At 50.2% G+C, this 27,895-nt stretch overlaps 1 protein-coding gene across 1 annotated transcript in view; it reads left to right on the top strand.

Annotated features, from left to right (window-relative positions):
- The window catches only part of TET3 (tet methylcytosine dioxygenase 3), a 173,126-nt gene that overhangs the window by 6,995 nt on the left and 138,236 nt on the right, over positions 1-27,895 (top strand). The window contains exon 2 of the mRNA XM_073325181.1: positions 9,432-10,249. Within this exon, the coding sequence (XP_073181282.1) occupies positions 9,935-10,249 (315 nt within the window). The 5' untranslated portion in view covers positions 9,432-9,934. The remainder of the gene's footprint in view (positions 1-9,431; positions 10,250-27,895) is intronic.

Here is a 27,895-nt window from a genome sequence, read left to right as displayed (position 1 = left end):
CAAAGAGTGACTGGTAATTTTGGGTACCCAATTGCAACCACCATAATGGGGCCTGGATGCTGAGCACTTTCTGAAAATCAGGCACCTTGGAGGCCTTTCAAGCTGGGCATCCAAAATCATTAGTCACTTTTGAAAATCTCAGACACTGTTTTGTAACCTCTGACCTGGACGGACCATAATTCAGTGGAACCTCAGTGGCCCATTCATTCATTAGTGTCTGTTGTTGGGACTGCCCACTAAAGGTTCCACTTGTGAGTGGGTTTTGTAATGGTGATGTTTATGGTCCTAACTCCTTGAGGCGCCTCTGAAAATTCCAGCCTTGGTGCCAAAGTGGACCTGCCACTTTGCAAAGAAATAGACAAGTGCCTGCCCCAAGGAACTTGCAGTTTCCTCTCTCAGTTCTGTCAGCCAGCTGTGATCTAGCAAGTTCTTGGAGTTAAAGCTGCAAATGACTAGGGATCAGACTAAACTGGTTTGTGTTCTTACACATCTCCCGATGTGCCAGCAGCATCCAGGTGTTCCCTAGAACGGCATACATGGATACAATCTTTTAAATGACTGATCTTGGTTCCAGCAGCATGTGTGAATTTCACTCAAGCAGATGCTCAGATGAATATGGATGTGAGAAATTTATTGGCATAGAACAACTCTGGGCTTAGAATTTTTTTTTTAAAATGTTTGGTCCGTGATGGATGAAGCAAGGAGAGAGAAATGCATAGAGATTTAACCAGACAGGACAGGAAATATGGTATTTCATCCATCTCTCTCTCTCTCTCTCTCTCCCCCCTGCATCTTTCAACTGAAAGCACTTCTTTGCCTTACGTTATACTTCTCAGTGCGTCGCCCCCTCTGCTGTTATTTCACATTGTAACCTTTGTTGTTTTAACTCTACAGTGTTTGGGGTTAGTTTGCACAGAAGAGGCTGAGAGCTATTAGATCACGGAACAGTCTTCTCAGGCAAGTGTGAGAACTTCATTGCTTGAGTCATTTTAAATGACTCTGGACAGAGTACTTTGTCCAATGTAGGAACAAATCCTTTATTTGATCCTACACAGGATGGACTATATGGCACATCAGTTCTCTCCAATCACTCATAGCTATAATTCTAGAGTCAACCCTGCGTCCTGCTGAAGTCATTGGAGGCTCTGACCTCTATTTCAATGAGTGCAGGGTCTGGTACTCTTTGACTGAGGGAAATAAGAAGACCAGCGTATATAGAGAATTAGGCCATGATCCATTAACTTCAGTGGGACTGTGTGCAGGCTCAGGGGTCAGAGGAATTTGAAGAATCATGACCTTAAGTGGAAAGCATACTCTTCAGTGAACTAATTTGCAGTCATGGAACACAGGCTACCACGTTGCAGCATAAAGGACTGGAAACTTTGAACGTGTGGTGACAGGTCAAGAGGAATGGAATTAGGTTCTCATTGGGAACATATTCAAATGCAGTTTGAATAGTGATCAGAACGTTCAAAACCTGATGATGTGGAAATGAAAGAGGCTGCTCATTCTTCCTAGAGCACATGAAACCAACATATGTTGATGTAAAAACCAGAGGGTTTGCCAGCACGGAACCCTTGAAAGGCATGTTATAACCATTGGAGCAACTTGCCTTCTGCAGTAAAAACCTTTAAATTTAAGAGGCCCTGCTGAACACTGCGGCAAAAATCAGCTATATGTTATTCACAGCAAACAAGCAATGAGCCTCATTTGAGCCCAGAAATCAGACCAGTCAGCTGATAGGCGATTTCCAAATCATTGGGTTGACTTGACACACCTTATTGTAAAGAGCTGGAAAATCTCCACCTCGTTTACTAAAGGCCTGAGCCCTGATTCAGCAGTTTTGGAGCATGGGCTGAACTCAAAGCGCCTTCTTTTAAAGACAGTGCGATGTAAGCACGTGCCAGAGGCTGGATCCATTGAAATCCGTGGACATTAGGAGCCTGAATATCTTTAAGGACCTGGGCCTAAATGCTTTGCTGATTGGGGAAGGAATTATTTGTACACTTAAAGTTAGGCATATGCTTTAAAGGCTTTGCTCAATCAGAGCTCTAAACCTTGTAACAATCTTGCATTAGACCCTGTGGGATGGATTAATGAGTCAATAGAATTTTTGACAATATTTATATAGTGATTTACAAACATTAACTAATTAATCTTTATGATCTCTTACTAGGTAGATATTAGCACCTGGTGAAACAGAGGTACAGAGAGATTTAAGGTAGGGGGGTAGGGAATTGAGTTTGTGCCCTGTGTTACTTCTTTATATTGGCTAAAGCCAGCCTGAATGGTTGTGTGTGTTTAACTGTAAACAGGTCAGGATTGTTAGTCGGATTTTCCTTGTTCTCCTGGAGTATTGTTGTTGGTCTTAAGGGTGGAGTGAACATCATCACACCTTGATTGACTTTGGGAGGCAGCATGGGCTAGAGGTCAAGAGAGCTGTGTTCTGTTCCCAGCTCTACTACAGACCTTCCTGGTGGCCTGGGCAAACCATTTCCCCACTCTGTGCCTGTTCTCCCCGAGCCCCACTCTGTGTTTGCCTTGTCTAGTTAGAATATAAACTCTTAGGCCTAGATCCTCAAGGTATTAAGTGCCTAATTCCTCTCTATTGATTTCAAGGGGAATTAGGCACCTAAATAGCTTTCAGAATCTGGGCCTGAGTCTCAGCAAATCTCTTACTCTGTATAGCACCTAGCACAATGCGGCTTCACTGTCAGGTGGCCCCCTAAGCACGAATGAAATACAAGTAATAATAGTGGTGAGTCTTTATTACAAGATCTATTTTCTCACAAGGTTTCTCAGGCCTTAAAGCAAAGACTAAACAAAGGTTTTAAATGCTCTGAATATTAAATCACTTCCAGTCTTCAATAATCAGATTTCCAGTTCTCCAGTCCTCCATAGAGACTTCCGGGAACAACAGTACAGACAAGAGCTGCTGATTTTATTTTTTTTTAAATATAAAAAACATACACAGAAAAATAAACTTTAAACACTAACAACAATAATAATAGTCCTCTCCATCCTTTCAGGCCTTCTTCACACATCACTTCTGCCCTTGGCTGGTCAAGGGCCTTGCCCAAGATCATATAACAAGTCAGCGCCAGAGCAGGATTAAAGCACAGCTGCTCCTGACAGCTAGTCCTGTACTTAATCCTGCTGCCTCTTCCATCCCGAATGTCTCCCATTCTATTAGTTCACTCCCCATAATCTGTATTCAAGTTGCTCTGAAATGTAAGGGCCTCTTTGATTGTTGTGTCTTCACTGGTTGTCTTGCGCTAGTGCCAAATTAATCAATTAGCAAAGTCCCCCCATCTGTTAGCTGGACGGGCTTGGTGCATACGTTGCCCGCATGCCAGAGAAGGAACAAACCGCGGACACTTGTGGCTCTGTAGGCAGCAGCTTTCGCGGCTGTGAGAAAAGGGAGCTTGTCTGTAGCCAAGCCAGCAGGAGCTCTGCTGCACTTGTCTTTGCTGGCACTGGTGCGTTGCATTGAGTTCGGAAAAGCTGGTAGAAAATGCAGGGGAAAGTGGTGCTGCTTCTGCACTTAGAATCAGAGAAATGTTGGGCTGGAAGGGACCGTGGAGGTGATCAAGCCCAGCAGTGAGGCAGGATCAAATCAACCTAGACCATCCCTGACAGGTGTTTGTCTAGCCGGTTTTTACAAACCTCCAGTGATGGGGATTCCACGACCTCCCTTGGAAGCCTGTTCCAGAATTTAACTACCTTACCCTGAGAGTTAGAAGGTTTTTCCTGATATCTAACTTAAATCTCCCTTCTTGCAGGTTAAACCCATTATTTCTTGTCTGACCTTACACTGAAGAAACATGGGGTAGGATGAATATAAGCCTTTCCTTTTAGGGTTATTACCGTAGAAGCACCCTAGAGGACCCAGTCAAGGATCCTGGCCCCATTGTGTTAGGTGCTGGATGTCTCCATAACAAAAAAGCCCCAAACAGTTTGCAGCCTAAGAGGGGTGACAGAGGGATACAACAGATAGACAGGAGTAGCACAAGGTAACAGTGAGACAATTGTGTTCTGTAGCAAGCAACAGCTGCAGCATGCAAACTACCTGAACGTTGTTCAGTCTTTGACTTATTAAAGGTGCCCATCCCTGGCATTAGACAAACACAAATTCAAAGAGGACTGAGCTTGTTAGCAAAGCCTCTGCCCCACATCAAGAACTAATCATGGTGCCTAGATGCAAAAAGTCTCTAATTGCTTAAATATAAATCCTTAAATTATATGATTGTTACTTGCACTAGAATAGTGCCTGGAGGCTCTGGTGCTGATTGAAGGCCTGGTATGCTGGGCGCTGTACAAAGACATAGTGAGAAACTGTCCCTGCCATGAAGAACTGAGCTCATTCTGCTTTCTCAATGGTACAGTCCATCTCAAGATGGGGAAATAGATACTGAGACTGAAAACAAATAAGGGTTATCTTGTTAAGGGCCCCTTCAAAATAAAAGCCAGGCTTACAATAACAAATCAAGGGTCTGCAGTGTCCAGGCCTTGAGAGTGACCCTACAATAACAAAACGAGAGCGTGTATGACCAAGTCATCCCCAGAGTAACCTACAATAGCAAACGAATGTGCACATGAGGCCAGCCTCCAAGAGTGACCCTCCAATAACAAACCAGTGTGTGCATAAACCCAGCTCCCAAGGTGACCCTACAATAACAAACCAGTGTGTGAATAGGCCAGGCCCCAAGAGTGACCCTTCAATAACGACCTCCCTTAGGCAATGCCAGACTCAGCCAGCAGGGGGAGCCAGAGGGAAGAGGCCAGCACCACTGCCAAGGGCTGCCCTGGCAGGGAGTGAGGGAGAGAAAGGCCTAGAGCACGTGGTGGGATGGGGCATAGGGGAATATAGAGGGCACAGAGAACACCTGCCAGGCCCCCTCCAAACTGGGCCGGCCAGGGATGCAGGCACCCGCTACTGGTGACGTGGGGATGGAAAACTGGGGAGGGGGAACACAGTGCTAGGGGGACTGCAGGTGGTGTGGGGGGCACAGTGCTGGGGGGTGGGCATAGGGAATGTGTGAGGCACAGAACTCTGGGGGACACAGTACTGGGGGGCTATGTATAGGGGTCACAGAGCAGTGGGGGCACTACTGAGGGGGGGAATGCAGGGGCATAGAGCGCTGGGGGGATGAGGCATGGGAGAATATGGGGTGACAATGTTGGAGGACATGAGAGCATTGGGGGGACAAGTGTGGGGGTTCCTTTGGGGTACCCAGAGTGCTTGGGGGCATAGGAGGCTGGGAGGGACAGAACACTGGGGGGTTATGGTAGGGGCTCAGGGGCTGCAGAGTACAGGGGAAGGAGAGGGAGGCGCTGGAAGAGAACTGGGTACATGGGACCCAGAGCTCAGAGTCAGGCACTCACCCCCATGCTGGCACAGTCTGGGATATAAACGATGGACATGGTGCTACTGGGAGGGGAGAGTGGGGAAACAGCTCAGCTGCAGAACCAGCTTCTTGTGCCTCCTCCCTCAACTTCTGGGGCACAATGACTGCCAACCACAGTCCTGGGGCCACACCTACGATGACAGCCCAGTGTGCACCTAGCCGAGCCCCACCTCCTGGAGTGACCCTACAATAACAAACCAGTGTTGTTGTATAGCCCAGCCCCAGGAGGGATGCTAGAATAATACCCTAAGGAACAACCCTACAATTACAAACTAGAGAGTGCTTAGCCTGCTGAAGCAACCCTACAACAAACCAGGAGGCGCATGGCCCAGTCCCTCGGAGCAATTCTACAATAACAAACCAGTGAGTGCATGGCCCAGGCCCTTGGAGTGACCCTTCAATAACAAACCAGTGAGCACATGACCCAGTCCCTCGGAGCAACCCGACAATAACAAACCAGGGGGCGCATGACCCAGTGCCTCGGAGCGACCTGACAATAACAAACCAATGAGCGCATGGCCCAGCCCCTTGCAGCGACCAGACAATAACAAACCAGGGAGTGCATGACCCAGCCCCTCAAAGCGACTCTACAGTAACAAACCAGGGGGCGCATGACCCAGTGCCTCAGAGCGACCCGACAATAACAAACCAGTGAGCGCATGGCCCAGCCTCTTGGAACGACCCTACAATAACAAACCAGGGAGCGCATGGTCCAGCCCCTCGGAGCAACCGGACAATAACAAACCAATGAGTGCATGGTCCAGCCCCTCGGAGCGACCCTACAATAACAAACCAGGGAGCGCATGGCCCAGCCCCTCGGAGCAACCGGACAATAACAAACCAATGAGCGCATGGCCCAGCCTCTTGGAGCGACCCTACAATAACAAACCAGGGAGCGCATGGCCCAGCCCCTCGGAGCAACCACAATAACAAACCAGGGAGCGCATGGCCCAGCCCCTCGGAGCAACCGGACAATAACAAATCAATGAGCGCATGGCCCAGCCCCTTGCAGCGACCCTACAGTAACAAACCAGGGAGCGCATGGCCCAGCGCCTCGGAGCGACCCGACAATAACAAACCAGGGAGCGCATAACCCAGTGCCTCGGAGCGACCCGACAATAACAAATCAATGAGCGCATGGCCCAGCCCCTCAGAGCGACCCTACAATAACAAACCAGGGAGCGCATGGCCCAGCCCCTCGGAGCAACCGGACAATAACAAACCAATGAGCGCATGGCCCAGCCCCTCGGAGCGACCCTACAATACAAACCAATGACCGCATAGCCCAGCCCCTTGCAGCGACCCTACAATAACAAACCAGGGAGCGCATGGCCCAGCCCCTCGGAGCAACCGGACAATAACAAACCAATGAGTGCATGGCCCAGCCCCTTGCAGCGACCCTACAGTAACAAACCAGTGAGAGCATGGCCCAGCGCCTCGGAGCGACCCGACAATATCAAACCAGGGAGCGCATAACCCAGTGCCTCGGAGCGACCCGACAATAACAAACCAATGAGCGCATGGCCCAGCGCCTCGGAGCGACCCGACAATAACAAACCAATGAGCGCATGGCCCAGCGCCTCGGAGCGACCAGACAATAACAAACCAGGGAGCGCATAACCCAGTGCCTCGGAGCGACCCAACAATAACAAACCAATGAGCGCATGGCCCAGCGCCTCCGAGCGACCCGACAATAACAAACCAATGAGCGCATGGCCCAGCGCCTCCGAGCGACCCGACAATAACAAACCAGGGAGCGCATAACCCAGTGCCTCAGAGCAACCCGACAATAACAAACCAATGAGTGCATGGCCCAGCCCCTTGCAGCGACCCTACCATAACAAACCAATGACCGCATGGCCCAGCCCCTCGGAGCGACCATACAACAACCAAGGCGTGTGCCCGCACCCCAGCTCTCAGGAGCACTGCACAATTACACCCCAACTTGTGGGGAGCCCAGCGGCCCTTAGCACAACAAAGGAGCGTGTGTGGGGGACATGATCGCCACCTTGCCCCCTTACCCTTTCTCCCGGGAAGCCCCCAGCAGCTTATTGCCCTGGGAGCAGCCCAGCCCAGCCGCGTTTCCCAGCTGATGGATGATAATCCGCCCCACCCGCCCCGGCGTGTGCAGCCGGGGCGAGGGCACGTTCCGGGCCCGCATGTGGAAACCCTCCAAAGCCCTTGGCAGGGGGGGAGCCCCATGCCAGCAAGGGGAGGTGGGGGCAGCCTCGGGGCAGGGTCCTGCCAGGGGTCCCACCCCCCGGCCGGCCAGGGAAGCAGCCACAGCTGTCCCTGCAGGGGAGCGGCAGCCCCCCCTCCCCTCTCCGGGGGGACAGAGGCAGAGCCTGGCTGGGCGGATCGTGCGCAGGGTAAAGCCCCGGAGCCATGTGTCTCAAGTCAAGCGCCTCCCGGGGCTGGGCGCCCCGTTAGCCGGGCAGGTGAGTGCGGCGGGGGCAGGGGCAGCAGCCCCGAGGGAATGGGGGGGACCCCGGGAGGAGGGCCCCCCCCGGGGAGGAAATGTGGGGGCGCAGCAGCCCCCTCCAACTCCCCGTGGCACCCCCGGGGGCAAGATGCGGTAGCCGGACTCCAGCGGCGGCGCGGGGTGTGTGTGTGTGGGGGGGCTCTGGTTCAGCCTATGCCCCCGGGAAGGGGGAGGTTAGCCGGGATCCCGCTAGCTCGCTGGTCCCGGGAAGAGGAACTGCTGGTCCCGCTGTGGGGGGGGGGGGTCCCCTTGGCCCCGCTCCAGGGGGGGGGGGTCTGGGAATTTGTGCTCCCATCTGGGGGGGGGCATCTGGCCGTAGCTTCCCCCCCCGCCCCTCCCGCATTGTGGGGGCGCTGCTCGGAGAGGAAGCCAAGTGGTTCCCCACGCCCTTCCTCTCCCCTCCCCGCAGCTGCCTGGAAACTTTCCCCATTGTCCGTCCCCTGCACGGGGGCTGGGGGTGAGATCGCTCTGCGGGGCTGGGCTGGGCTGGGCTGGTTGGGGGGGATTCCCCAGCTCCGCGGGGCGCCGGAGCCCGCGGGGCGCCCGGTGTTTGGGAAGAGGCCCCCTCCCGCAGCAGGGGGGAAGGAACTGGCTGCAGGGCTGGGGCTGCAGGAATCTCCAGAACAAAGAAGCAGCGAGCAACGTGCTGCAGCAGCAGCAGCTGCCTTTGCGATTTGCATCCACACTTCTGCTTGTTCGTTTCCCCTCCCCCCTTCCCTTCCCCCCCCCGCTCATCCTCCCTTCCCCCCTACCCCCCCCCCCGACTTCTCCCGCATGCACTTCTCTCTCTCTCCTTCATCTCCGGGCCGATTCACACGTTTGCAGGGCTGTTCGCTGCACCTCTTGTTGCTGGTAATGGCTCTTTGTGTATTGGGGGCTGGAGGGCAGTGGGGTGATGTGTGTTTAAAAAAAAACAACGCCACCTTCCAGAGGTGGGTAGATAAACAGATCTGTGGCTATTACACACACGCACACACACACACGGTTGCAGGCAAACAAAGATCCGAAGTTAGCAGCGAAGCTGTTAAGAGGGAAAGCAGTTTGCAGAAGAGACTGAAAGTGAAGGGGTTATTAAACTTCTGCTCTCGCTCCTAGCAGCAGCTCGGCTCTGTCAGGGTTGAGGTTTAAGGAGTCCCGATTTGCCAAGTCAAGCTCGACAGCGCGAAAGTTGGGGAGTGGATCTTTTCCACCAGTGGTGGGAATTTAAAGGGGTTCTGGTTTAAGCTATCAATATCTGAGACCAGTGTTTTAAACGTACCTTTTTCCTGGAGGCAAAGTTTTTTTTTATTTTGGGGTTTGGAATACTTGCTTTCATTGAAACTTCCATATTTAAGCGCTTGTTTTTGGAATGAAAATGACTTAGTGTTGGAGAATGGCACACGGTCATTTTTAATGTTCAGTTCTTAGCCTTACCATGTAAGTTACCTTATTTTGGCACTTGATCTGGTGGTGTGAGTGGGAGTGAAACTGATTTAGAGCTACAAAATTACTAAGATTACAGTCTGTCGGTTTTTTTTTTTTTTTTTTGCTTCCTCCACCAGAAGACACCTTCCTGGCTCCTGTCTCTTTGAGATCCCCCCCAGTCTTAGTTAGAGAGAGAAGCTTTACTATTGTATTGTCCTGGAGACTTCAGCAACCTGGGAGATTCCAACTAAACTGTGCAAGCTTCCAAGTCACCGCTCCCCTGCCCCTCCAACCCCCCAAAAAGTGTGGTGGCATCCAGGATGATCCCCTCACAGAGGGTCTGTGAGAAAACAGAACTCAGAGTGTGGGAACGAAGCACCCCAAGAAGAGAGAAATCACTTGAGTGTAAAACCAGATGAACTGCAAAGAGGGTGGAACGGAGCTGGAAGGTTTGGCAGAGCGAAGAGACCGAACTAGTGGAGTGATCGTATATTTTTAGCTATAGATTTGTATTCCCCATTTTTAGTAAGGGGGAGAGCCTCCCCCCTTCACCAGTCCTTTGGCATCCTTCAGTATTTAGGTCTAGCTAGAAAAAAAAAAAGTGCCCCCCTGCATTGATCCCCCGGGCCAACAAGGAGCCATGAAGAAATTCCAGTCGTTGCTGCAGCTTAGGAATGAATCGGCAGGTGCCTACGGCTTCCCTGAAGGCGGCGAGATGCTGAGCGCCTGCGAAGGCGGCTTTCTGATCCTGGAGAAGAGCGACGTCTGTCTCGGAGTGGACACTGCCAGCCAGGTGCCGAAGAAACGGAAGCGCTGCGGGCTCTGCGTCCCCTGCTTGAGGAAAGGGAATTGTGGTGCCTGCACCCACTGTGTGAACCGAAGGACCAGCCACCAGATCTGCAAAATGAGGAAGTGCGAGGCGCTCAAGAAGAAAAAATCGGTGCTTCTCAAAAAGGTGAGTGCCCGATTGGGCTGTTGAATGAGCTTGCGTGGCTGGTAATGGTGCATGAAGTCTGTGCTTTACACTCCCACTCCATGGGGATCTCTGAAAGCTTAGAAATACTCCACTTCCTGCATCTTCCTGGTTTGCCTAAGTGGGGGGATAACTGGTGGAACTTCCTGGTGCAGGATAATATGGAGACAAATAGCAAAGATGCAACTCAGGAAACATATTAAAATAGGGCCCAACAGTTATGGGTGAGTCCTGCCTTCACACCTCCTGGGTGTGTTTTCTCCACTGCCCTGGCATTTGACTACAGAGAGGGGAATTTGGCTTATTGACTGTAGTGGGGTCATAGGAAAGTCAGTGAAAGCAGAATTTGGTCCTTGTGTGTGAAAAGGGTGAGTAATTGTGGTCTGTGGGGGGAGAGGTGCAGGTGGGGCGAAATTGGGCTCCCCAGTCTGGGGTTTAAGGCTCCTTCCATGTCACTTTCGGGGTGCTTTGAGCTCCTGTAAATGCAGATTCTGTTGGCTCCTACTTTGGCCTCATCTTCTCCCCGTCTCTCCCCCCCCCCACCCCAAAATCCCAAGCAGTATTCTCGGCCTTAGCCTATGTGAAGACAGCCTGGAGGGCAATTCCATGGCATACTGAGGGTGTGAAAGCACTGGCCCCTGCTTCCGTCTCACTCCTCCTGTGCAACCCTTGTGCAGAGCATCAGAGGTGTGGAGGGCCTTATGCTGACTCCTCTGTCCCTGGGTAAAGTTCTTCCTTTTGTGAACAGTGCCACCTGCAGGGAGGCTAGCTGAGATACAAATGGGAGAGGCTCTAGCAATCCTTATGCTTCAGGGCTCTAGTTGATCCTTGAGAAGGGTCAGGAAGAAATTCTCTTCTTTCTTCGATGGCAGAGCTTTGCATGGTTTTATGCCATTATGGAGCATCTAGGACTCACAGGACTTGTGAGACTGGATCAGACCCAAGGTCTGTCTAGTTCAGTAACCTGTCTCTGACAGTGGCTGGCGCCAGAAGCATCAGGAGAAGGTGCAGGAAACCTAATTCCTAGTACTTAGAAATTGGATTAAGACCAGGAACCTCTGGCACTGGGGACAGGATACTGGATGAGATGGACCATTAGGATATTCTGGGGGTGGGGTGGAGTAGTGGAGTTCTCAGGGTATTTGCATGAAAAATGGGATCTTTATTTCTTTAAAAGCTGACCCCGCTTCCTGTCTCTACCTGGGAAATCACAGCTGTGCCTGCCAGCTCCTCTTTGATTTCTGTGGAATTGGTTGGGGTGTCATGTGCAGAGCTTATGATCTCAGGGGGGCCAGCTATAGCGAAGGCAAATGCGCCTTTAAACAACGATCCTGTTTCCAAGCCCTGGCTGGGTAAGAAAGGACGCAGCAACGATCAGCCTGTGCCGATGCTCACAAAGGGAGTTTGCTCTTCTAGGAAGAGGTTGGAGGGGAAGATAAAAGTGGAAGTGTTTGGGCTGACGTTTGGTGGTGGCAATCTTGTCTCTCAGTGTGCACATTATCTCCCGCTGCTCTTAAGTCACACTGGCTTGCGACAGCAAAGAACATATTTGTCCAGCTTGGAGAGCTGCAGGGGGAGCGGGGCCTTGGGGAACGGCATGAGTCAGTTGTGCATCGTGGCTGGAGCTGGCTAGGAGAAAAGCCTTCTTCTGAGCACCGTATTGTAGTGATGTACCCAGCTAGGGGGAGTTGTTTGAATCTGCCGCGCAAGGTTTTTGTTAGGAGAAATGAGCCCCTGTGAACCTTACTTTTATTATGTATTTAAATCGTGGTCCGGATCGGCATGGCTGTTGTGTTAGGGGCTGCACAGACCCATAGGGAGACGGGGTTCCGGTCCCAAAGAAAGTCAAGATGCAACAGGAAAAGGAGTACTTGTGGCACCTTAGAGACTAACCAATTTATTTGAGCATGAGCTTTCGTGAGCTACAGCTCACTTCGTCGGATGCGTACTGTGGAAACTGCAGTAGACATTATATACACACAGAGACCATGAAACAATACCCCCTCCCACCCCACTGTCCTGCTGGTAATAGCTTATCTAAAGTGATCATCAAGTTGGGCCATTTCCAGCACAAATCCAGGTTTTCTCACCCTCTGCCCCCCCCCCACAAACTCACTCTCCTGCTGGTAATAGTGGGTCACTTTGGATGGGCTATTACCCATCCAAAGTGGGGTGGGAGGGGGTATTGTTTCATGGTCTCTGTGTGTATATAATGTCTACTGCAGTTTCCACAGTACGCATCCAATGAAGTGAGCTGTAGCTCACGAAAGCTTATGCTCAAATAAATTGGTTAGTCTCTAAGGTGCCACAAGTACTCCTTTTCTTTTTGCAAAGACAGACTAACACGGCTGTTACTCTGAAACCTGTCAAGATGCAACAGGTGAGTCTCACAAAAGGGAGGAGGAGCGAGTGTGATGGGAAAAGGAACGGACAGGCTAGAAGAGTGTGCAACTTGATGGTTGCAACTCACAAGAATTCCGGGTCAAATTAGCACCCTGTCCCCTTCCTGGGGAAAAGTTACCCTGGCCTGCCTGCCTGCTTGCCTATTCTTTTAATAAGGTGTCAAGCATCTGTCATCTCTCTGTTTGCATGAGGTTCTCAAACTTTGTCACAGTCTGGACCATCTCTTCATGTTGAACGTGGCTCGAGGATCCCTCCCCTCCTGTTTGCCGGTCCCCAGGCCCCACCTCCTTTCCTGTTTGTGATCAGGAACCATCCCCGTCTGCAGCGGTTGCTGACGTGGGAAAGGGTCCTTAGGGTGGTAGGGTTCAGCACCGCAGTCGCTTCTTCGAATGCCGTTTTGCAGCTGGAACGCAAGTGGGAAGGCAGCACAGCGGAAGCGCTCTCTAGACCACTGTCTGGCAACCTTAGTGTTTTTCTTACTGCGGCGTGGGCTTGTTTGAAACCCAAACTACCCCAGCTAGAAGAAGAGCGCATCGATTCCACCATCTAGTCTGATCTCCTGAATGACACAAGCCATAGAACTTCCCCAAATAATTCCTAGAGCTGATTGTTTAGATAAACATCCAGTCTTGATTTTAAAAGTGCCCATGATGGAGAATCCACCATGACCCTTGGTTAATTAACCCTCACTGTCAACATTTTTTGCTTTACTTCCAGTCTGAATTTGTCTAGCTTCAACTTCCAGCCATTGGATCATGTTAGACCTTCCTCTGCTAGATTGAAGAGCCCATTATGAAATGTTTGTTCCCCTGTAGATAATTTAGAGTGTAATCAAGTCACCCTTTAACCTTCTCTTTGTTAAGCTAAATAGATTGAAACAATCCCAGATAAAGAGACCTTCCTTGGGGGGGGAAAAGAGCTCAGATGGGATGGACAATGTATGTCTCTCTTCCTGCAGCTCTGATCCTGCGTACAACTTCACCTAGGAAAACCAAAGAAACCTGCTTCATTCTGTAGAGCAGGATCCTATCAATAAAGCATCTCTGAGTGAAAGCTATAAAACAAGACTTGCAGCATTATGTAGGACAGGGATTACAAATTTCTGGTTTTACCGGCTGGGGTGGTTGCTACATTCTGGTTAAAAATGTTGCACATGTAATTCTTAAAGAGACAGAGAGATTGGGAAGTAGCAGCAAATTCCTTTCCCCTTTGGAGCATACCAAGTTGAAATACTTCTACTTGCACACTGCTGTCTGCCACTCAACAGGCTACTTTGCCCTATATCGGCTGCGTTTTAGCTGTTTGTACAAAGACTTGATCTATGCACGGTTTCATCACTGGTAAAAGTATGTCAGGGGTGTGATTTTTCTGTTTGTTTTTAAACCAATATATTTATTCTGGTTCAACCCCTCGTGTGGATACCGTTACACCAGTATCAAGGTGCCTTATATTCATGCTGGATAAAAATCAATGTTTTTTTAAAAGGATTTATTTAAAATTTAAATTAAATAAGTTTATTTTTAAAAAAGAAATGTAGTACATTTGAAAATATGGCAACCTGTGCTTATTTTAAAGAAGCACAAGATGGGGAGAGCTCAGTCTAAATCTTCAAAAGTGACTAATGATTTTGAGGAGGTGTCCAAATTGAGGGGCACTTAACGGCTTGATTTTTCAGAATGTGCCATGCACTCGCCCTCTGAAAATCAAACCCCTTTAAGGTGTTGTCTCAAGTTGGACACCCCCAAAATCACTAGTCACTTAAGAAATGTTGGGGTAGTGTTTGGGGAGATCCAGAACTATTGATCCAAGCTGACATGATAACTTAGTGTTATATGGCATGAAAATAAAGACATAGCTTGTGAGTTTTTGTTTGTTTGGTTCACATCCCCGGGCTTTCACTTGAAATTACTGGGAAAGGGTATGGAAAGATGCCATTAAATAAATGATCTTGGCATATCTCCTAAAAGTGCAGGAAATGTGAAAATATAACAGACTTGGTTATTTTTGGTTAGATGTTAGCTTTCCCATCATCTTTAAATTAATCTTTCCGGGAATGGAATGCATTGGGTCTACAACGCTTTAGGTTTCTAGGGGGAAGCTTAGATATTGCTGCTGTCCTGTTAACCAGCTTCATTGCTAAACAGTGTTGCTCCTCCGGATGTCCTGCTTGTTAGAATCCTCATGCTTCAGGGCACCCGCTAGCTGTTGGGGGTCAGGAGACAACTTTCCCTGGGGACAGGTTATCCCAGACCTGCCTCCTGCAGAGTTTTGCGCACCTTGTTCTGAAACGTTCGGTGCTGGCTATCGTCTGTGTTGGGGTATTGTGCTAGATTGGCCACTGCTCTGATCCAGGTATGTCACTTCCTATACGCCTGATTCTGCAATCTTCGCTCATGCAAGCTGTTGCATTGAGAGGTCACGAGGGCAACTTGCCCAAGGTAGGGACTGCTCCACATGACTGAGAGTGGCAGACTTAGGCTCCTTTTTCTGAATGGTCTTGTGTCTGGATTTCAAGGGATCTCTCTGTCTTTAGCTTGAAAACAGACTTGCTTCGCTTTTAAGTGGCTGCACCTACTGGCCCAGCTGTCTATGTCAGTGCAACGATAAGGCCCCTTGGGATATCGGTGTGGAAAGTCGCTGTCTGACCGGCGCAAATAGGGATGTATTAGTGCTATTGGACAAGGCACTAGTAAGACCTCCTCCGGAATACTGTGTGCGATTCCACTCACCTGTGTTGAAAAAAAGACTAATTCAGACTGGGAGAGGTGGAGAGTGGGGTTGGGATGGTCAGTTGAATGGTCATGAGAGGAGACTGAAAGAACTTGGCTTGTTTAGCCTAGGAAAGCAGTGACTGCCAGAGGATATGATTGCCCTCTATAAATACATTAGGAGGGTAAACACCAGGGAACAGAAAGAGCTCTCCAAATTAGAGGACAGTGGAGGCTCATGAACAAACATAGGCTAGAAGTTAGAAGGTTTCTAACTATTGGAGGAGTGAGATTCTGGCCCAGCTACCAATAGCAGGAGTGGGGGCAAACTACCTAACTAGCTTGAAGATGGAACTTGCTAAGTTTATGAATGGGACCAAATGACAGCATTGCCTGTGATAGCCAGGGGCTGGACTCACTGACCCGGGATGTCCCTTCTACTCCTACGTCGCTATGTGTCGCACGGTTTTAAAAACAAACCGTGTGCAATTACGACTCCTGTCTCAATGTTGAGGTTCTTATTTTATTGTTGGCTGCCGGGTGGGGAATCTTGCCCTACCTTAAACGCCTGGGGAGGAGGAATAGAACTTTTCAGGGGGTGGGGTTTTAGACTTCTTGATTGTTCAAAGAATATCCATTCTGCATATGCACCCGGATACCCTGTCTCCCTGTGAATTATTCACCTGCTCTCACTCTCATTTCACGTTCCTCTCTCTCTCTTTCTCTCTGTCTCAAGTGTCTCCAGCGGAAGACGAGCCCTTTCCAGCGGCACAGGGGCGCTTGTAACTAACTCCCGCACAGTCGGGTTTTCCGCACCATGCTGGCAGCAGCGTGAAACTGACTAAGAACAATCCTGTTTGCGGTTCATGTCCCAGCACCCCTGCTGGGGGAGGGCTCAGGTGGAGTTATGCTGGAGGAAGATGGGATTCTGCTGCTAGAGGACTGGGGTGGGGCGGGAAGAGGAGCTGCTGTACTGGCAGAGGTTGGAATCCCGCTGTTCTGCACCAATCTTAATTTCTGGGTCTTTATGCAGGGTGGATATTCCTAGGGATGGATTGATCTTGAATGATCAATGAGAGAGAAACTCAGAGGATTTAGGATGGAGGCAGTGGTGTGAAAAATAGCTGCCTCTGGGCATTATAAACTCTTTGACTGCTCGTTCCAGAGCCTGTTGGGCAGGAGGTCAGATTAGATTGTGGTCCCTTCTGGCTTTGAAATAGGTGGGCTTACATTTCCAAAAGGGATTAGTGAACTTTTAAGGTGCCGAACTTCAGACCCCTTAAAGGAGCCTGTTTCCCATGAAATGCTGGGCTCCTGCCCTCTGCATCCCAGGCCTCTTTAATGTGTCCTATTGAGGCCCCCAAAGCTGCTCTTGCAAATCTTGGCCAGTTAATCCATGGAAGATTAGAATCTGGCTGTGGCGGGTTTAAAATATATAAATAAAACCCTGGCAAAAACCAAATTTACCTGCAGCCAGGCATGTCATTTGAAATAAAGGCTGCACCCTTTAACCCACTCCACAGCTCTGAACAGCTGTTTGACCAAACCCCATTTGCAGTGACTGTCTGCTCTGACAGTGTAATCTCTGCTCAGGGAATGCAGGGTTTAGACATGTTATGTAAATTTCACTAATGAAAGTTTCTCTGGGCCTTGGGAAATTGACAGAATAGTGATTCTGCCATAGCTGTTCTGGAATAACTCCCCCATGTGGACGTTCTCTTCCAAAATATATTGACTTTTTAATCTGGATTAGTTACTCTGCTTTGGAAATGGACCAGCTATCCTGGAAGTCCCGAATAGCGCGTCCTACGTTTGAATAGCTATAGCAGAATAGTTATTCCCTACAGCTATGGCTGGCAGTTCCCCCGTAGACAGAATGCCTGAGTTAAGAGCCTCGCTGGACCCCAAATGTCGCCTGCCCAGGGCCAGTGTGGAATAGCTCTGTTTGCACCCCAACTTTTGAGTTTTTCCCCTCCGTCTGGCTTTAGCGCATTTTGCCTGCCACGGGCCATAAGCCGGAGTGGGGAGAGCAGGGGATTCTCAAGCTGTCCTGCAGCAGTGACGTGATGTGGCCATGGGCAAAGCTGATGCACCGGCGCTGTTACCAGTGTAGTTTAGTTATGTGGAAGGTGGGGGCGGCTGCCTCTCGTTCCACCCTTTCTGTGCCTGCCAGCATCTCAGAAACCTCTCCTAGTGTGGGATTGTGTGGGAGCTCTGCGTCTCTCAGGCAGACACTGCTGGGCTTGTATTCGCTAGCTTTATAATCCAGAACATGTTGCCTGTGTTGACTGACGGGCAACTTCCTGTCAGTTAATGACTAATTTTCCAGTTTCTATCAAGTTGCTTGGCTGTGTGAAGAGAGTCAGCATTCGTGGAAGAGCTGGGTGCCGTGGCTGATCAACTCATAACAAGACGTGGAAAGGATAACCGCTTATTTCTTTGGGCGTTATTTCATTACTTAGGTTTGGCGACGGGGCTGAATGTCGGTGGGGGCGGGCTGTGCTCGTCACCTGTTACGTTAGGGATTTGGAAGGAGCAGCCAGTCCAGTAACCGGCGCTCAGTGTGGTTTGGTCCTGAGGGCGGGATATGATTTGCCTGAGGTCGGTGGGAGAGCTGGGAATAAAACCCAGGTCTCCCGATTCCCGGTCTAATGCTAGATGCATTGGGCTGTGCAACCCTAGAGTGAAAGGAACATTGAAACACAAATAAAAGCCCTTGATGGTGATAATATAGATGTGATCCCAACCTTTACACAAGTGCAAGATGAGGAGGACATATTGGCCTTTTTAAGGAATAGCATATTTTTTCTGTATTTAAGCAATGAAAAGGCTTCCAAGCAGCCTCAGATAAATTCCCCACGTTCTTCCAGTCTAAACAGCCCACTCTTCCTCGGAGGGCATGACTGCGGTTGTGGCTCCCATGGGAACATCTGGAATTATACCCTGAGGCGCTTCAGAAGGCAATGTCTACACTGGGTTTTGGGGCCCATGGGAGCAAGCCTGCCAGCCTGAGTCAAGAAACTCGGGTAGCAGGGCTCATGCTAGAGCTGTAAAAACAGCTGCGTAGCTAAGAACAGCATGCTGGGTCAAACCAATGGTTCATCTAGCCGGGTATCCTGTCTGCCGACAGTGGGCAATGCCAGGTGCTTCAGAGGGAATGAACAGAACAGGGCAATCATTGAGTGATCCATCACCTGGCATCCAGTCCCAGCATCTGGCAGTCAGAGGTTTAGAGACACCTGGAGCATGTGTTTGCATCCCTAACCATCTTGGCTAAAAGCCATGGATGGATCTGTCCTCCATGAACTCATCTAGTTCTTTTTTTGAACCCAGTTATACTTTTGGCCTTCACAACATTCCCTCAGCGATGAGTTCGACAGGTTGACTGTGCGCTGTGTGAAGAAGTACTTCCTTTTGTTTTAAACCTGCAGCCTATTAATTTAATAGGGTGCCCCCTTGTGTTATGTGAAGGGGTAAATTACACTTACTTTCCCCACACCACTCATGATTTTGTAGACCTGTGTCATTCTCTCCTGGAGTCGTCTCCTGTCCAAGCTGAACAGTCCTGGTCTTTTTAATCTCTCCTCATAAGGTCAAGGGCTGCTTACATAGCTATCTTTAGGGTGCTCGCGTGAACCCCACAAGCCTGAGTCTGTTGGCCCCGGGGCTGGGAGTCTTCCTCCAAAATGCAGTGTAAGCATACGAGAGCAGTGGGGGGATGTCCAGGAACTGCCCGGCTGTAGTGCCTAGCTGGCGGCTCATCCCCGCTACAGGCTGCCGGGCAGCTTCCCTGATTCTCCGGTGCACAAACTTCTCAGAATGACGGGTAGAGCAGAGCTTTGCTTATTGCCATCCGACGGTATATATCACTTAGCCTGGAGGCGATTGCTTGGCTATTGGAAGAGGAATTCTCTTCATGTCAGTCCCCCCCACTCTTCCCCTCTCCCCGCCCCTTACTCCAGCCCCTGGAGTAGGTGGGGGAAGGGCAGAGGTGCTCATGAAACAGAATGCAGATGGAGGGATTTAAACTTCTCAGGCTGTGATGCTGCTTGGCTGGGCTCCCCTCTTGAGCTTGTGCTCCAGAGAATGTCCAGCATCGGGGCTTCCCCCGGCCTTGTACATTTTCTAATGCAATAAGATCTGCCAGTGTGACCTCTAGCCCTGTATCAGGGCCTAGATCCTGGCAGGACATGGACTCTGATCCAGGAGGTGTGCCCCATCTCCTGGCTTGGCAGACGTGGCTTTGAGCTTCATGGGAGTCTAGACTCCTTGGGGTCCATTCCCAACTCTGCCGTTGACACAGCAAGTCACAGCAATTCCTCATGCCTCAGTTTCCCCCGCTGCAAAAGGTGTGGTGGGCGGGTAGGGATGATGATTATCCACTTTTGTAAAGAACTCTTTGGGTAGAGATGGTCAAATATGTTTCTGCAAAGTGCCTCGCACCAGCATAGTAGGAAACCAGCTCCCCACCCTGAGAAGCAGGCAATGTCTAGCTGAAGGATGGAAGGTGAGATGGTGGCTAGGCTGCAGGACTGGGAGTTGGCAGACGTGGGTTCAAGTCCCAGCTCTGCCACTGACCTGCTGGGGGATCGAAGGAGAGTCACTACTTTGTGGGGCAGGGAGTCTCACTCTATATGTACAGTGCCCAACACATTGGGGCCCTGCTCTAGGTTTTGGGGACCTCTAGGTGCTACCATAATATAGCTAACAAGGCCAGACAAAAAGCTGCTGATATTTAGCACAAGGGTCTTGTTAGTTCTGTGTTCTTTGTTTTGTTACCCTTGGACTAGGGTTCATTGGCCTCATGGAAGAACGGGGGCTTGGAGGAGAAGAGAATAGACTGTGGAGCTGGTCTATTTTTGGGCTTGGCTCTGGGGATTAGTCCACAAAACTTGACCTATCTTCATCTGCCTGCCACTGATTTGACTCTGAGAGTCTGATCTCCCATTTGCACTGCTGTAATTCCAGAGTTGCTCCGTTGACGTAAGTGGAGTGACTCTGGATTAAAGCCAGTGCCTGAGGCCTTGTCTATGCTACGGGTGCCACGGCACCAGAGCTATGCGGCTGTAGGGCTGTAGTGTAGATGCTTCCTACGGTAAAGGGACCGTTGCTGTAGGAACTCCAACAGGCGAAGTGAAAAGGAGTACTTGTGGCACCTTAGAGACTAACCAATTTATTTGAGCATGAGCTTTCGTGAGCTACAGCTCACTTCATCGGATGCATACCGTGGAAAATACAGAAACCATGAAAACACACAAACCATGAAAAAATGGGTGTTTATCACTTCAAAAGGTTTTCTCTCCCCCCACCCAAAACCTTTTGTAGTGATAAACACCCATTTTTTTCATGGTTTGTGTGTTTAAAAACATCTTCTGTATTTTCCACAGTATGCATCCGATGAAGTGAGCTGTAGCTCACGAAAGCTTATGCTCAAATAAATTGGTTAGTCTCTAAGGTGCCACAAGTCCTCCTTTTCTTTTTGTGAATACAGACTAACATGGCTGTTACTCTGAAACAGGCGAAGTGTAGACCAGGCCTGAGAGCAGAACCTGACCTTTAGCCCTAAGGCTAGGCTCGTTTCTGGCATTGTCGGGGGGTGACTTGGCTCTTCTGAGGAGCAGAATTAGCTTCTCCCTTGGGCATGGTTGATTCTCTTGGACTGCAGAAAAGGCCAGTGTGTCTGTCAGGCCCCAGATGGATTCCCCTGGCATCGGGTGTTGGCTTACGAGCTCCAGGCTAAAGCGGGCGAGTGGATTTCTGTAGGTGAGTAACAATTGTGACTCCTTTTCTCCTGCCTCTCCCTTAGGAACCCAACAGGCCAGCTCCTGCTGTGTATATTCCAGGCCCTGCATAATCACCTGGCCCCGGAGACAGGTGTGGGATTTCACAAATCATTAGTGGCGCTTACAGCAGAGTGGATTTTGCAATTGAAAGACACTCTCACTCCCAGCTCCACTTGCAGAGCTGTGAGCAAGCTGTGGGTTTGCCTCAGTGCCCTGGGTTTAATCATCCAGGTATCTAGGAAGGGGTTAGCTGTGGAGGTGGATCGGGAGATGCCTAGGTCCGTGCCCGTTGTCTCTGCTTTGCTGCCCCAAGGAGTCTTGCGTTGATGGGGGGTGGGGGGGGTGTTTGTGATTAGTTGATTGGCTGATGGATGACACTGGCCACCGAGCTGAGTTTGGGTCTGCTGAAGGCCGCTTGGGCCTGGTGTCCAGGGGTGCTGAGCACCCTCAGCCTTCATTGGCTCCCCTTGGAGCAGGGGGCACTCAGAATTTGGGTCTGTCCTTTGGCAACGTAGAACTGCCCAGCGCTTATGCGGTGGAAAGGGGATGGGACTGAGAGTTGGGAGAGCTGGATTCTTCTATTCCAAGCTCTGCTGCTGACGGTCTCTGCACCCTCGGGCAAGTGCTGTCCCTTCTGTTCCTCCATTTCTCTCTGGGCTGGGGGGAAGGGGAATGGTGCTTCATGAAGCTCCTTGAGATCCTCAGATGGGAGGTGCTCTAAGGATGCTAAGTGTAGCTCCTCGTAACCACAAGTAGCCTTGTGTAGTAGGTAAATGCAGGATGGGAAGAGTGGTGTTGCTCTTCCAACTTCCAAGGACAAACAGAGCCCAGGAGAATCTGATTCCCAAGGAGTCCTGGGTGAACCACAGCTTGTTCGACAAATTTAGCCGTTTTAGTCCATCCATGAGCAGCCATTTTTTTTAAACCCTTTTTTCTTTTAATAGCTGGATTTGTGGGTTACTGTTGACAGATGGGTTCCGTGGGACTGGTTCCTGTGGGTCCCTCCTCAGGTTGGAGCAGACTGCGGGGGGAAAGTGGGAATGGGGCTGCTATCTGGATCCACTAACAGTGTGCCCTGCCGGGACTGCTGCAGTTCTTCTCAGGCCACTGTGGCTTCTTCCTTCCTTAAACCTCCTGGTTGACTTAGGTTGGGGAGGGCAGGGAATGGGCCCCTTCTCAGACCTGGAGTGAATGCAACCCGACTGCATTTAGGGGTTTCCCTCTGCTCAGGGGTGCGAGCTGTGTGTGTGTCCAGGATTCTGCTCAGAATGAGCCCAGAGTGATTAAGGCTGTTTCGGTGTGTGGGAGAGTGGCACTCCCTAGATGATCTGCACCGGGTAGATCTCTGTTCCACCTACACTGATTTGATTGTATTCTACATAGGCAGGCTTGGCAGAATTCGATTTTTATTTTTCTCTAACTTTGATGGATAAGATCAATGTTTATTTTTAGCAGTTGTTTTGCTCACAGTTGTACGAGATGATGCATTTTTAACAAATTTTATCCTTTTAAATGTTCACAGTTGCAAGATGTTATGGGGGGGGTGGGTGTCAGACCGTACAGGGGAGAACAAGAATTATTTAAGAAGGGTAGAGACTGAGATTCAAAAAGTTACAGCTTTATAACTGTTAAATCACAAATTGTCAATATCACGTGTCCAGATGTACAAAGTAAATATCCTTAAATCAAACTCTCAGAAGAATGCTGCTTGAGAACACACAGAATTTTACAGATAGGTCAGTAATTATTATCGATGGAAATAACTTTTTCTTACTTTGTGTGCATGTACGGCGAAATAGACGTTTACCAATAAAAATCAAACCCCTCCAAGCCTGTCCCTTGGTTTTCATACCACACTCCTCACTGTAGTATCTGAGTGCCGTCCAACAGTACCTTTAGCAACATGGTAAACAGCTGTCATATGTTTGTTCTCATCCTTCCTCCAGAGGGAGGAGCGTGGGAAGTGGACTGCCAAGTTTTGGTTGTGTTTTTTTATTTTGAATTGGTTAAATAAATATACCTGTTGCTCTGTGTTTCTGTTAGAGAGGGCAAAGTCAAAACCAGGCACTTTTGGCGCTTCGAGCGGAAAGTGGTGAGGTTTGGGACGGTCCTTAGGCTCTGTCTCCACTACAGTGCTGTTGTAACGTTGTAGTATGGACACCTCCTACATGGACGGAAGGGGTTTGCCGTCGCTTCGTTAAACCACCTCCACGAGAGGTGGTAGCTAGGTGGTTGGAAGAATACTTCCGTCGACCTGGCTGTGTTTACCCTGGGGTCATAGGCACCGACTTTTACTGGCACTGGTGGGTACTCGATCTCCCCCCCCCTTGGCCCTGCCGCGACTCCACCCCTGCCCTGCCCCTTCTGCCTCCAGTCTAACCCCTTCCCCAAATCCCTGCCCCGGCCCTGCCTCCTCCCTGAGCAGGCCACGTTCCCGCTCCTCCCCCCTCCCTCCCGGAGATTGCTACAGCTGTTTGGCGGAGGCAAGCGCTGGGAGGTAGGCGGAGGAGGGAGCAGGGCGGGGAGCTTGGCTGCCAGTGGGTGCAGAGCACCCACTCCTTTTTCCCCGTGGGTGCTCCAGCCCTGGAGCACCCACAGAGTCAGCACCTATGCTGGGGGTAGCTTGGTTGCTCCAGTGAAGACCAGGTGCTCGGTTATGGGAGGAGTTCACTCCACAGCCTTGGACCACCCCGAAGAAGGTTCCGTCTCCCGCACGGACAAGCTTTATTCTTATTGTCGAGGATTCCATTGTACCAGAGGAGCGGAGTTGTCAACCACGGTCCTGCAGCGCTAACCGGTCTGTTCACGGCCTGGGCCCAGGATGGGGAGCGCTTTGAAGATAAGGACTGAGCCCAGTTAAAAGGGAATAGCCTGACTTCCACTGTATTGTTTCCTCTCTAGTTCTTCTTCTGGCAGTCGCAGGAATTGGGGGAATAGGAGAGTTGCAATGCAACATCTCCCATTTCCCAAGGCGCGGGAACTGATGCATGAGGCCACTTGGCCGCTCCACTGAGAAACCACAACCTCTCCTGCTCCTGGCGGCCTGTGCCCAAATTCCCCAGCGGAGGGGAATTAGCTGTCGAACACGTTCTGCCCACACCCACCCCTGTCTGATTTACTGTACGGGAGAGGTGGTTGAGCAGCAGGAACCTGGCTGAGGAGCACGGAGGCTGAGGAGGGAGTCTCTCGGGGGGCCTTCGAGGTCACCAGTAAATCTTTGAGTCAGTCCTTTCAGCAGCAGCTGTGGTGAAGCTTGGAGGTGGAGTGCCGCTGGTGGGAAAGCCCCACGGATGTGGACAGCTCTGAGTCACAAACGGTGGCAAGGGTAAGTTTCTTGCCAGCAAAGGTTGCCCCTGCCCCTGTGCTGCAAGAGAGTTATTCAGCTGGTGGATGGGCCCTCAGCCTCAGAATTTAGGTTCCTAAATCCTACTGGCATCAATGGGAGTTAGGTGCCTGAATACTTTTGTGGATCTGGGCCCAGGGTGTTTTCCCCTTAAATAGGGTGTGAGAGTCCCACTGTCACTAAAGTTCACAATGTTTTATCTTGCTCGACCACCCTGTCGTCCTTAAAGATCCCGAAGGGCTTTTCCGGAATCGCTTCATGCCCTGCTAAAATGCAGCTCTTTGCAGACTGGGGCGCAGCCGCTGCGTACAACAGCACACAGCAAGGCGCTGGGAGAGGGAGTGAAGAAGAATGCTGTGTCCATTTGAAACTGCAAGCTGGAAGGGGGCTCTAGGCAGGCCGGAGTGTGGACTCTACCAAGGACATCAGTTAATGATGAGAGTGGTAGCTAGGACTTTCTAGCACTTTGTATTCTGAAAGCCCTTTACAAACCTAATCCTTGCAGTGAATGATAACGAGTCTCCATTTTACAGATGGTGAAATGACTGGCCCAAGAGCTAGGATTGTAAGCCAGGGTTCCCTGCGCCCCGCCTTGTGCTCCATCCACTAGGCCACGCTGCCTCTGGGTATAACTTCCCCGTGCTCTTGTGACAAGTACCACCGGGACCTTTAAAGCACACAAGTGGTTGTGGCTTGGGATCACCTCTGAAAAGTGGCATCTCCTGCATCTTGGGGCATCTGGCCCAGTTCTTGAACCAGCCAGGCCTGTCTTTGCATAGCCTGTGAGCTCTAGCCTCCAGAGGGGGAATGGCTGCGCACTGCAGCTGGAGCTGTGAAGTTTGAGCTGTTTAATGGCTTACGTGACCCGATGAGTTCTGAGCTGCTCAGAATTGGAAGCGGTTTTGTGGATTCCAGTGGGTGTGCGGGAATCTAGCCTCCTGGTTCGGTCCTTGCGCTCTCATCGAGAACAGCATTTTGCTTCCTCTCCTGGGTCACGGGCATGAGTTATGGAGCCGCAGTCAGTTACAACAATATCATGCCAATGCTTCTATATCCCTCCCGCCATCCTTCTCTGGGCATGGTGAGGAGAGAGAGAGCTACCTGGGAAGCTATAGGTCGGAAGGCTTCATATGGCGGCGATCCATAACCTTGCTCCACAGTGACCAGCAGAAACACTTTTCCTTTTAACCCTCATTCCCGGTGGGATGGGGTGATTGGCTGCGGATTCAGAAATGTGGGTCATCCCTGATCTCCTTGGGGCAGGGACTCTCTTTTTGTTCTTTGTGCTTGCAGCACCTAGTGCAGTGGGGTCCTGGTTCATGACTAGGGCTTCTGGGCACTGTGATAGACAGATGATAATTATAATGATCTCTAGTGACCGCAAGGCAGAAACTGCTCACGATCTTGAGAGTTCTGTAGCTCCCCTGAAAGAGGTAAAGGGCTGGGGAGGGGATCGTCCGGCCAAGCATAACTGAGCTCGTGGCTGAGTGAAGGGAGAAGGGCTTTGGAGCTGATATTTAAGATTTCAGTAGCGCTGGGATTCTTCATTCCCTTCAAGGGTTAATTTTTCCATGCTCTGGGTGGAGACCTGCAACTCCTTTCTAGTCACAAGTTTTCCCCAGTCCTCAGCCCGTTACCAGCCCTCTGAAAATTGGAGGCACTCATCCCAGGTTTCTCGTCTGGCATCTGTCCGTCCCTGTCTGTGACTCAAGGCGGCTTGAATCAGGTTGGGCTAATTATCCCCTTGCCAGCCCTCCCTCCCTGATCTGTATAGACATGCAGATGAGGCTGCAAATGCTTTCGTAACCCTTTGAGTCCTGCTGCAGTGTGCAGCCAAGAGCCATCGCCCTGAAGACTTGCTTCGCTTTGGGTCTGGACTGGTCTTTCGCTTGCCACAGACTCGGACCCTTGATCTCTGTTAGTGACCCTAAGCCTATCACCGCTAACTTATTATGTGAATTACGGTAATGTCTAGTGGTCCCGATCAGTTTTGGGGCCCTATTCTGTGGCTTGCAGTCTAAAAAGAAAAGACAGACCAAGGGTGGGAGAAAGGAAGTCTTATTTCCATTGACAGGTTTCAGAGTAGCAGCCGTATTAGTCTGTATTCGCAAAAAGAAAAGGAGGATTTGTGGCACCTTAGAGACTAACCAATTTATTTGAGCATAAGCATTTTATGCATCCGACGAAGTGAGCTGTAGCTCACGAAAGCTTATGCTCAAATAAATTGGTTAGTCTCTAAGGTGACACAAGTCCTCCTTTTCTTTTTGCTTATTTCCATTGAGACAGACCTGTGGCTCTGAGGCAGTTGCCCAGGCTCACCCAGGAAGTGTGTGGCATTTGCCAGTTGGGCTCCAAAAGGCCTGGATCACTTGATGATTCCCTGTTCTGTTCATTCCCTCTGGGGCACTGAGCTAGATGGACTTTTGGTCTGACCCAGTATAGTGGTTCTTATGTTCTGCAAATACTCAGGGCCTGGTTTTGTGTTGCCCTTCTCCCACGGTTTACAGCAGACAATTCAGGAGTGAAACGCTGCCTAATCAGAGGTGGTAGTCCTTTGCACTCCCTTTGGCCTGGCGTTAATGACACGTACCAAGTCTGGGATCTTAGAGCCGCCCATTTCAGGCATGTTTCAGAGGAGTAGCCGTGTTAGTCTGTATCCGCAAAAAGAACAGGAGGACTTGTGGCACCCTAGAGACTAACCAATTTATTTGAGCATAAGCTTCCGTGCGCTACAGCTCACTTCATCGGATGTGATCCTGTTGACCTCAGCTGCGTTCCTCGCAGGAGTAAGCGTTTTCAGCCCTAGACAGTTCCCCGCTGCTGGAGAGGGCGCGTGTCCAAGCCGTTCAGAACTGACGCTACAAGCTCAGTGATTTAGCGTAGCCGCATGGACAGGGCAAGAAGCAGCCTCCTCTGAAACCCCCCACGCTGTCCACTTCCATTAATTTGCATAAGTAATCGATGTCTTGTTAACGGCTCATTACTCTGAAACTGAAAAACATGTGGTAAAAACTTCCATTCAACATTGGGGAATTTTTTACAGGCAAATTATACTGAAGATGGTGAAGGGAGAAACTGACCAGGTTTAAAATTACAGCTCGGAAAACAACTGCCTTGGAAACCCACGCTGTGCTGATCACCCATTTTTAGATCTGCAGATAAAGCAATCAAGAGGTTAATTCTCCCCCCCCCCCCCCCGCCGCTGATGAAATCTCCCTTTTGCAGGATTTAATTTCATCTCCTTTCATCTCCTTTCTTCGTTGCCACACAAGCGTTTTACCAGTTTTGTCTCTCCTCCCTCGTAAAGCCTTGCCTTAGAATGCCAGATTGCTCCTTTGGCTAGACTGTCCGTGAGAGAAATATATTCTTTCCTATTAATGAGAGGCGATTG

The sequence above is a fragment of the Lepidochelys kempii genome, chromosome 26 (assembly GCF_965140265.1).
Source record: "Lepidochelys kempii isolate rLepKem1 chromosome 26, rLepKem1.hap2, whole genome shotgun sequence".
Taxonomy (NCBI): Eukaryota; Metazoa; Chordata; order Testudines; family Cheloniidae; genus Lepidochelys; species Lepidochelys kempii.
Note: the sequence above shows the minus strand (reverse complement) of the source record. Positions and strands in the feature narration are given on the sequence as shown.